At 33.6% G+C, this 12,227-nt stretch overlaps 1 protein-coding gene and 1 pseudogene across 1 annotated transcript; both read right to left on the bottom strand.

Annotated features, from left to right (window-relative positions):
- Positions 1 to 13: 13 nt before the first annotated feature.
- Positions 14 to 3,118, bottom strand: LOC113363004 (annotated as a pseudogene).
- A 574-nt stretch (positions 3,119 to 3,692) lies between these two features.
- On the bottom strand, positions 3,693 to 4,529 carry LOC113363005 (zinc finger protein 525-like). The gene has a single exon (XM_026605496.1). It carries the CDS (start codon positions 4,527 to 4,529, stop codon positions 3,693 to 3,695), a length of 837 nt encoding a protein of 278 aa, XP_026461281.1.
- Positions 4,530 to 12,227: the final 7,698 nt, after the last annotated feature.

Below are 12,227 nucleotides of genomic sequence, written 5' to 3' on the forward strand. Positions count from 1 at the left end.
TCTTTGAATGTCATTACCTGCCATTGCAAACAGGTATAGTTTTTTGTAGAAAATAGTGTTGAAAATCAGTAAAATTATTCTGCCGAATGATATGAGCAGCTGAAAAAGACCCAAACATTTTTCTGAAAATAGCCAACATGGCTGGAGGCCCTGCCCAAGTGGAAACCATTGCATTGGCCACCTAAAACCATGTAATACATTAATTCCATCTAGCACTAATATATTTGTTCTCACCTTTGTCAGACAATGAGCAGCTTTGCATCGAACTTTATAAAATGCTTGCTCATTCTCAATAGTGACAGTCAAAGCCATTCGCGAGCAGGAGTTGGGTAGCGTTCCAATGCATCAATCGCTTCCATCTGAGCAATGACATCACGCTCATGTCTCAACTGGTACTGCCATTGGTAATCTGGCTGGTCGATTTGAGTTGATCTAAGAAGAGTCATCTCAGGATCCAGGCGAATCCAGAGAACTGGAGAATCACTGTAAAAGAAAAATATATCAATATGGATATAAAGCGAAAATATAACTTTACTTTACTTACTCCATAGCGCTCAAATCCATATCAAATTCTTCTCCTGTACACAAAGGAATCTTTTTCTTTTTATTTCTACGACTCTTGGAATGACAAGTAATGTCAGCTTTAACAACTGTATTTTCAATTGTAAAGTATGTTTAAAAGTTCCATCAAGTTCTTGCAAAGTAACTAGCAATGGACCAACATATTTTCTAATACCTCTTTGACTAACTGCATCCTGTCTGATTTCCAACTCTACAGTATTTCTAGAAAGAAATTAAATTGAGAAAATTCATTTACTTTTTAATTAATGTAGAAAACATATGGCAAGATTTCCGATTATTACCTTTTTCTATTAAAAACTGATGTCAGCGAAAATCTGGCATGTCCACCAGTCCTCACCCACTGATCAACAAAACCCAGTCATATCTTTGCCGGTAACAGTAAATATAGCTTTTGTGAAGACATTTGTAGAAATTAGCATATGATGCCATAATCCACTGCCTTAAATATAAGAATATAAACAAAAATCATAATATGTAATAAGTTAATTAAATGTATTTTACCAATTTTCTGTGTAGAAGCATTCGTAGCCAAAGCTAATTGTTTGTTAAACACTTGCAGCAGTAATTCTTGACCAATCCGATGTTCCAACATTCTAATGACTAAATGAGCCTTTTTTCTCATTGCCTAAAAAATGCATTAATAAAATGCATCCAACATTAATAAAATGCATGTGATCACATACCTGTATATACTTTGGTGACATAGTATGGTAGGGAAATGGTGCACATTTTGTCCATTATTTTGAGCCGCTGTAGCATGGTGATTGCCTCCTCGTCCTTGGGGCCCTCCAGCACCTGTTACAGGAGATGTGCCAGAGGCAGCGGCAACAGGAAGAGGTGCAGGCGCTTGGCTGGGATCCAAAACTATACCACCATACTGTTCTTCATAAGCCACAACCTAAAAGCCAGAACAATGTAAAATAATATATCAAAGTAATATGACAATATAATCTGTTACTTACATCCAACAATTCCTGTCTAACCCACTCTCTGTAATCATTATTTCCAAAACATTTCTTCGAGTACAACCCACATAGATATTCAGCAATACCTTTATTGAGCCAGGTGTCAGACCAACTCTGCATTGTAATGAAGCAGCCAAAGAATTGTTCAGCTATTGCTTGAGACATTGCTTTCCTGGTTATATAAGTTTGATCAATTATAGCTATGGAATGAAGCAAATGAGTACTCAGAATGCTCATGGTAGTGTAGGCTGCTACATCTTGAACAGTCTAAAAGGAATAAAAGGGGATTTATTTTACAATCTATAAATTAAATTGAATTCTAAAGAAACTTTACTCACCTCATCAACAAAAACTTGCTTATAACAAGGATATGGATATCTTGTAGCTAAAGTTTCCTCATAAAACTCAAAAGCTTCATGCATATATCGAACAGAATTCTTCAATAATGGCATTAGTTGTGGTAGACAAAAGTGGGTCACTTCGTGCATATGGGGGTCCACATAAGTTTCAAAAGGTCTAGAATGAAAAAAGCACAAAGTTATTGATAAATCATACAATACTGATGTATCTAGATCATACCCAACAGCTAAAGCAATATTAGGAGCACAAGCAGGAGTATTTAAAACATAATGGTAAGTCTTCCTCCTCATATCAGGCGTCATAGTAATTTCTACAAGATCACCACAAGAGACAGCTGTCATTGACGCGTCAACAGTGAACTCAAGACTCCAAGTACAAGGCTCGGCATAAGAATCCACACAAGGAAACCAGAGTCTTGATGAGTTTTCATGTGCATAGGTGTACATATGAGCTGCCCTCTAAAAAAAAAAAAACCATCATAATAATACTACCAGTTATCTTGTGATTTTCTTTCACAAACCTCTTCCATGGTGCCTTCAGTTTCAGGCACAACAAAATGCAAGCCACCTTGAGGTTGCTCCAAAGAAAATTCTATTCCAACTCTTAAACCTCTACCTTCACCAATGAGATGGCTTGCTTCATGGGGCACATTGATAAATAATTCTCCTGCATTACAATCAGGATCTATATTTTGAGCAGCTGCTAAGTGACACTTGGAAAATACCTCCAAAGACCTCCTGGTAATATAAAGGATATTTACCAACAATCCTACTAGTAGAAATTGATAATCATGGGTAAAAACATAGAACAACTTACGTCTTTGAATCATTTTTGCAGATATCCAAAAAGGGATCAAAATATTGAAAAGTAGCCTCACAATCGCCTAATGTGACTCTATAAATTCTACATTGCTTAGCATTTAGTTTAATGCTTCTCAAATTGTCTTTCAAAGGTACTATTGTCAATTCCACGAAGCCCTATTAGAAAAATGAGTACACAGTTTGATAAAATAAAGTGAAAAATATTTGTATTTAATATTTACAATTATGCTCTTCCTCTCGAAGCTAATACCAGTCAAACTTAATATTTGATGAGCTGTAAAATAAATATTTTTAATGAATTTATATATCTATACACCTGCAAATGAAAACTTGGTAGACTACTTATAATTTAAACGGTCTGGAATTATCCACTGAACGTTCTTTCTTCATTTTTGACTAGATTAAAACTTAAATATACAAATTTAATATTAAAAAATAAATTTATTAAACATTATTATTGCAAAGTTTGCTTCTAGGTTACAATTACAAACGTCTTGTTGAATGTTGATATCAAAAGCCTTCCAGTGATGCCAATTCTGTCATGTCATAACCTTAGTCATAACAATGAAAATCGTTATGTATACATGCTGCCAACACAAGAACAATATAACGATAATTTGTAAATGAGGCAAATTTAAAATTAACAATCACAGTAAGCAACATTGAATAACATATTATTGCTAATAAAATCGATATATAATATAACTAAAACTACTAGATGTAAGTAGCATTTTGCCTTGAGGCAAGCTGCATGAACTGATATCACTAAAAAATCTATAATTAAATTAATTATAATGCACAACAAAGTGCTAAAAGCTTATGATCAATATATAAATGCGTACACCAATTTAAACAATACTAGAATAATCACAATAATTAGAGCAGGTTTACAGAAATAACCGTTTATAAATTATTCACTGGCTTTCACATGAGCACCCAAGTGTCTCTTCTCATATACTTTAAATTATTGAGCTTTATGGTTATTTAAAGTTTTTGATGCATGAAGAGATTTGCTACATGTTTCACATTGATAAGGAAATTCTCTAGAATTGATAAACTTGTGTGCATTTAAAGCATCAGATTGTGCTAATGATTTATTGCATATTCCACATTTCTGAAGAAAATTTCCAGAATGATTAGTCATATGTTTTTTTAAACTATATACGGAACGAAATAGTTTGTTACATATTCCACAGTTATAAGGAAGTTCTTCAGAATGAATAAGCATGTGTTTCTCTAATCGAATCAATCGTGTGAATGTCTTATCACATATTTTGCAGATATGTTGCTGTTTTCCAGTATGAGTGAACATATGTCGTTTCAAACCTTTTGGTGAACGAAAGTTTCTGTTACATATATTGCATTTGCAAGCAAGTTCTCCAGAATGAATTGGCTGTTCTCTGTTATGAGCAATATGTTGCTGTTCTCCAGTATGAGTGTACATGTGTCGTTTCAAACCTTTTGATGAATGGAAGTCTCTGTTGCATATTTTGCACTTCAGAAGAAGTTCTCCGGAATGAATTGGCAGTTCTCTGTTATGAGCAATAATATGTCGATCTAAATGGTGTCTTAAAGCAAATGCATTATCACATATTGTGCATACGAAAGGGTTTATAGAAATCTGCATTAATTCCTGTTTGATTTCTTCCTCTACAGTTATTTTAGAATTCATAAATCTTTCCAGACATGTTTCTCCATTCTCTGAACAAGATTCAGACTTAATATCCTCTTCATCTTGAGGATCTTCTGCTGAATATTCTAGTGGTTCAATTTTAACCGAGGTAGTTTTTTCTTCTGACATTATTAGATATTTTACCTGATTATAACAGAGAAAACAGTTGTGTACTAATTAATCATGTAAATTAATCAATGATATTAAATTTAACTAACTTAAGGTGATACTTGCAGCATAAGGTTAGGAATTTTTCCCGTCGTAACATTTTAGAAAGAAATGATTTGATATGGTTTTGATAATCATCTTCAAGTTTATCATCCCAACAGGAATATTTTTATAAATTACTTTTATTTTTATAAATTACTATATTTATGTATAATGTCTATTTTAATGTAATGTAAATAATAAAAAGTTTATTTTGTACGTCAAAATAATCGTCAATGTTGGCCACATTGCCACCATGTTTGAATTGTTCACACGTAAAGAATCCTCAAACTGTGATGGCCAAATTGGTAACTTTAAACAAACTTAGATCTGCAATTATTTAAATTATTACATATTGTGTACGTCTCAAGAACGCCTAATACTTTATTCCAACCTTTAGTGAATTTCTAAAAATCATAGAACTTCTTGTCCTTTTCAGGAACGCCCTTTTTGTAAGACTTTTTGTCTTGTCCTAGCTTGTTGCTCGTCAGTACAGTCCTTTTCTTTTTTTATGTTGTTATTAATTGTTATCGATTGTATTAATAATTCTATTATTTATACATATGAAATTAACAATAAAACGTTTATAACAATAAAACTAATGGAATACACGTGTAATGGAAATAATGCATTAGGTTTGGACAACATGGCTAGCACTCGACGAATTTAAATTAATTGTTCAACACAACTGATATATATTCATCGGAAAAAATTTCGACATATTATTAATTATTTTATGACTATTGATTGTACTTTAAAGTTAAACTGAAACACGACAAATATTTAATAAAACAGTACAAAAATATATATGCAAACCAGTATAAACATTTTTTTTATCCAAAACAATCATTCTCTACTATTTTGCCCATTTTACTTTCTGCACCTCCTATGGGACCTGCTTCGCCTACTTCTGGAGCTTCTACGATGCCTTCCCCGTGATAGTCTTTTGCGCGCAAAACGGACGTTTTTAGACTTTGCTTTGCATTTACGTTTTCGACGACCTCTAAAATGGCATTCGATTGTAGAATAATACGAACATGTACAACATTGTTTAATAATTTACCTTCTGGCTAGAATGGCATTGCATTTAGGACATCTTTCAGACTCGCGCCTTTTTGAAGGCTCCGCTTTTTTGGCCTCATTGATATAGGGCTGTTTATCGCTACAAGCCATACAATTCCAAGTCTAACAAATCAAAAACATTAATTCTGTTGTTATAAATCAAATGCCAGATTTTGGCGTCAATTCACAAATCCGAAACATCAACTTTGATATTATAAATAAACAGCGCAACATTTTATTCCACTTACCCTAGCTCCTTAAACTACAATATCAACAGCACCCATCCCTGGATTTTGTCTTCTGAAAGTCCTCAGAAAGTTGAAGAAGGGATTCCTGGTTATCACACCGACTTTGGCGGATTTTCCAGGACAAAACTTGGGGTTACTCTTCTCTCTTTTTTCACAACCTCCGCCAATGTCGTCGTCCGAATCTTCATCCCCCAGGGCTGCAGAGCAGGCAGCAGAACGTTTCCTGGCAAACTTCTTAGAGCTTCTTGAAGATGATCGACTGGAGGAACGTTTTCTCTTGCCAGAAGTCGATTTGGATTTCCTTTCTGAAAAATAGGTATGAATGACAATATGAACACTTGTGTTTATTTTATAATTAAAATTGATTAATTACTTTCGTTTTCAAAATCAGAGGCGCAAACAGTATTGGCTCCTTTTCGTAATTTATCGCGCATCTGAATGATTTCAAACAGTGTGTTGTCAGAGTTGGATAAATTTCTTGACGTTGAGCGAGATCTATGATCTGATCCGGATGGCGATCTGGTTAAATTACAAAAAATACACTAATAATGATAAGAAGTAATTAAGTAGAAAATTTAGCCATAATCTTTATCAAACATTGATTAAACTAGGTGTAAGTGACATTTTGCCCTCAGCAACTTCCACGATATGTATATATAACCACGATTTCAACAAATGGCTTTTGATTTATTCGATCGTACAGCAAATACATCGTATTTTGACAATATTTAGTACAAGTTTGTATGAAAACTTCAACGTAACATAGCCTTGCCATAACATTGATGGTCTATTTTACGGCAGAATCGGCCCATGCATTTATCTAAATTTACCTATTTAAATGATACACGATAAAAACTATATGTGTACCTGCATCAACATGATCATTGATAAATAAAATTGAAGTTAATTTAATTATTAATAATTAAAAACTATATAGATACTTTTGATACGTCATTTCAGAAGAGAACATATGCAAATCTAATTTTTTGGTTTATACATAAACCTGTCCTTCGGGAAATTAATAAATTTTTGTAAACCTTCTAAAAGGATCATATGAGTCGTCAGTTCTGCAATCCAGTGTATATTCACTACTAGAAGGTTCATCACTTGAGGTATCCATCGTCCCTTCACTACCAGACAGTTCACTTGTACTTCTCCTATTCATCATTCCTTCATTATTTCCTCTTTTTGTCTCCAACAATTTTCAAAAAATTATTACAAAAATAAAAATTTAAAAGTAGAATTTTGTTACTGTTTCAAAAACAAAAAGCAATCAAAAACGATGTTTGCTTTTTCAAAGCATGCATGATAAAACAAAAATATGTGACTGATGAAAATAAAATATTTTTATTATTTTAAAATAAAATATAAAATGGACGCAGGTGCAATGATTCGTTCATTTTTTATTAAAGATTATGACGTTACAAGAAAGGTATTTTAAGAAATTATTTGCTCAATTAGGTGTAAGTGGCCCTAGGGCAAGATGCACGTGTAAAGTAATTATACATTACCATTGTTATCACAAATAGTTTAAATTGTAAAAAAAGCTTGTCATGTCATCCGAATCTAACAACACATGTTCTCATTCACTTTTACATGAACTGGGAAACATGGCAAGATTGGCATTTTTCTTCAGAGCAAGTTGCATTAACTTGTAAATATGTAATCGACTTGATCAATGAGAAATTAATATATTATTTACTTTAACTACTTATGAAGTAAGTAATAATACTAAAATAATAATAAAAATATTAAAATAATAAGAATATCGTAAAAATGTGCACTCAATTAAGAGCATTCAGTGATTTTTGAAAAGTTCTTTGTTATTCTTTAAAAAATTTATTACAGCAAAAATATTGAAACTGATAAGTTTGTAATAAAACTAGGTGTTCGTGGCATTTTGTTTAGAAGCAAACTTATCACATACTAGTATTTATAATAGATTAGGACATACACATGCCCTTAAGGGGGCGGTTCATTATTCTAAACTTGGAATAATGAACCGATGGTTTGCAACTTGCCTTAAATAGCAAAATAGCACTCACAACTAGTTCATTTCCTATTTTCTCTAGATTTCGCCATCCACATACTTGCAGGAATTTTCAATGTCGACAGAAAGTCGTCTCGAATGGATTTCCAACGCCTTCATATGCAAAGGGACATTCACCGACGACTCTGGTAACAGTAAAAAATCTAATGACGCCAAATTAATGTAACATTTTTACAACCTGTAAAAGTAAAATAATCTAGGCACAACCATTTTTAATAACACCTTCAAAATATATTCGCAGCCAGTGAAAGCACAAAAACAACCAGCAACATTACTACCATCCTGGATCTAAGACCAGATGTGATAGTTTTTCAAAACGGTGTGGCCGGCAGCACTTATGGTGTCAATTTTACCATTTTAAATATTGCCCAGGTAACAAGTGATGATGAATAGTTATTAAATTATGTCAATTTATCTTTTTATTACAGACTTTGAAGCCCTTGAAATCCAACTTTGACTCGATCCAGCCTCGTAAGTCATCATCGATATTTGGTTCAGACATCAGCATCAAAAATGTAGAAGGTGTAACGCCCGCAAGGCTTGCACCAGGAATCAGTACCACATTTAATGTTTCATACAGGTACAAGAATAAAAAGTGATACTTTTTGTGCATATGCTGATATTTTGTTATCTTGCACTGACTCCAAACAAGTTGCACACGATAGAGTTCAAAATACGCCATGTGGAGGTCTCGGGTTCAATCCACTAGTGACATGAGATAGAGTGTAGAGTGTAAGGTGAAAATATAGCGTATAAAAAGTAGTCTACAAGATCCATTAAGAAGTTAATAAGTGAATAAAAATATAGCTAGTAATAGATTTATATTTATGCGAAGGAATTGGTGGTATCTGACGGTATGATTGAAATACGTAGACTGGTAGATAGTAGTTAAATTTAAGGAATAATGCAACTTAGGCAAAACGCCAATCACATTTAGTATAATTTCAGGCCACAGCATAGTGTGCAGGATGGTGATTTTGTAAGACAAGCTGTGTTTGATACACAAGGAGAAACAAAACATTTAAAAATTATAGGTAAATATGAAAATATATATACACACATATATATATATATATATATATATATATATATATATATATATATATAACCATTTACAAATTTAGTAATAGGAAGTAGACCTCTAGTAACATTTCCTGACGAGATCAAACTTCCTGATACTGCTTTTGGTGTCCCGAGCACCAAAGTGGTCCTCATAAGAAATACTGGACGAATTCGAGCTTTGTTTTCCTTGTACACAAAACCGTAAGTCACATATGCCAGAAAAATCGATAAAAACTTATGGTATTATCCATTTTAGACCATTTAAAGTGACTTCTGAAAAATGCAGCTTGGCCAAATCTAACCACATGCAAATTTTCCTCGAATTTCAACCAAAAATTTTGGGTAAAATATATGGGGAGCTTGAAGTCTATTATGATCAAGGTAAGAAATGCAAGATAAGAATGATAGATGTACAATTTTCATTTAGGAGTCATTTACTCACTATTTACTTTTCCGCAGGTGATAAATTATCAATAATCCTGTCAGGAAACTCGTATACAGCCGATGTGAGCTTGAGCCTGAACGAATTGTATTTTCCTGAAACCTATTTGGGTTTGACAAATCGCGAATGCGTGAAAATTTTCAATTTCAGCAAACACAACATCAACTACTCCTGGGTCAAATACGAATCTCAGGATGAAGGTAAGTGCAAATGCTAATAACTGGAGATTGAATGTATTTGTTAATTTGTGCTTCACCAGAAAATGAAGCCAAAATGAAAATATCTGAAAAGATGCAATCTATAACTGGTTATGAAGCTCAACGTTCCCACAGCGGAGCAGTTTATGATATGTTGGCTTTCAGTAAAGATCAGCATGAGGTTGTTTTGAATAGGATTGCTCAGGATGAAATTTCTGATTTTATGACGAAACCTGTCCTATTTTCGCATCCTGATTTTACTTTCGTTCCAGAGGTCAGGATTAAAGATAATATTTTGATGTTTAAGATGCGCATTTTATACCGTTTGATTGTTTTTTCAGAGTGGCGAAATTTTTGCTGATTCGTTTGCCCATATTGATATTTTTCACAAGCCACAACAACGCAGCGATTCCAAGTTTAATGAAACGGTCGAAGTCAAGGCTTACTTAAACGTTTCAGGTATACTATTTTAACTTTAATAGTTCCAATAAATCTTTCTAAAGTATATATTTTTTTGCAGGAATCGCCCAGAGACCTACGTTGACCATCAAAGCCTGTCCTTTGGGTCCAAACGTAAAATTAAACGTCAAAACTATAGACGCTGGAAACGTCGTCATTAACGAGATCCAGAACTACCAAATACTGTTCAGCAACAACGGTAAATGCAAATTCATTTAATAAAAACAACTAATTCTATTAAGTTTTCTTTCTCCAGGTCCGATTCCAGCAACCGTACACGCGCGCAATAAACCGGCAACCTTGGTCGGCGCCAACATTTCCTCCGAACCCAAATGCTTCTATCTGGAACCTTCTGCTTACGCGAGTTCCATACTCAAATTTACCAGCAACTCGATGGGTCCATTCGTTGAAGAATTTAAATACTTCGTCGAAGAAAGTATGCAGTATTTTAAAATCAATATAACGTAAGTAGAAATCCTAAATAATCCTTGATATCTAGTTCCAAAGTTTGTTACTGCATTACAGTGGCTGTATAGTCTGGCCTAGAATTCACGTGACGGACAACAAAGGAAATCCAGTGAAGTGTATGGTTTTTGCATACGTGATTTTAGGTGAGTATAAGGTAGTATTATAACATTTTTTTTTATTATTAATTAATATTAAATTGGAGTTACCATTTGAAGGAGTATCTACCACAAAAATTTTGAGATTGAGGAATCCTTGCACAATACCAATAAGATATGAAATATCTTCCGAAGGAACTGAAATGCCACTCAAAATTGAAAAGGTAACTTGAGAAATCATAGTAACGGGCCCATGACAAGTACGCATTTAATTCAATTTTATCCAAAGGTAATGCTAAGAAGATACATCAACGAAAACTTTTCTACAAATGAAAGCACATCTGAAGACGAAGGAATTTTTTGTGGAGTTGAACCTGATTCTTACAGATCGTGAGACATTAAATTAGCTGTATCTCTATTTGTTTTTTAGTTATATTTGAATCTGATTTTATTTTTTGTTCCAGGAGTTACACAGAAGAATCTGTACTTGAAGCAGATCAAGATGAAGAATTGGATAAAAACGAAGACAACTTTCGATACTTTTTAAAATATTTTGATACATTCTTAACCGATTTGTTATATAAAAGAATTAAGAAGGATACACGACGGAAAATACTAGTCAATGAGGAAATTTTGGATGGAACCAAAGATATCAATCTGCTATGTAATATTGATTCGGGTAAATAGACATAGATACATTTGTAGCCATGAAAGGGTCATTTATATCATTACTATTATTCTGCAGGAGGTTCCAGTGAATGGGGTGAACAATCCAGCGTTAAAAGTGACATTAGCGATGCTATATCCTTAGATTGGCAAAGTGGTCAAAATGATTACTATCAACTACCACAATCGCCAATAGAGTACCAAATGGTTCCCAATACGGGTACATTGCAACCCAATTCATTTATAGACATAGAGGTAAAACTAAAATGACATATAGCTCCCATCTCCTTTAACATCTTCAACTTCCAGGTAACTTTGACAGCAAACAAATTGCGTTCGCATACCACCGATTTGATCATCACAATGCCTGATTATGAAGGAGCAGGAAAATACGTTGTGCAAGCATGTCATAAAGCCGTTACTCCTGAAATTGAATGTCAACCTGACAGAATTCACCTAGATGATATTATCATCTGGATGCCCTACACGATGACTCTGTTTTTGAAGAGCACTGATGGAGCTGGGTGTTTCAGAATTGTAGAAGAGGTACAAAATACTTTTGATCGAATTAAGAAACAGATAGCAATTGTTCAGTTTAAATTATACACGTTTTAGATGAGTTTCGATGCGCCAGTTTGGATAAAGTGCGTTGGAACTACTGAATTTTTTTTGGAAGAAAACGATAGTGTAAAAATCGAAGTCGTCATCACAGCGAACAAAACTGGAATCATCAAAGACCATATAAGGTACTTTATTATTTTGAAATTGAATTTCTCCCGATTGACATTCGTTCTTCCAGTATTTTAATTTTGGGCGAAACGAAGCCAAGAAACGTTTCGAAAATATGCATGCAGTGTTCTGGTCCAAAATT

The sequence above is a fragment of the Ctenocephalides felis genome, unplaced genomic scaffold (assembly GCF_003426905.1).
Source record: "Ctenocephalides felis isolate EL2017-DRISC unplaced genomic scaffold, ASM342690v1 CF-g0.4_SCAFFOLD_00845, whole genome shotgun sequence".
Lineage (NCBI taxonomy): Eukaryota > Metazoa > Arthropoda > Insecta > Siphonaptera > Pulicidae > Ctenocephalides > Ctenocephalides felis.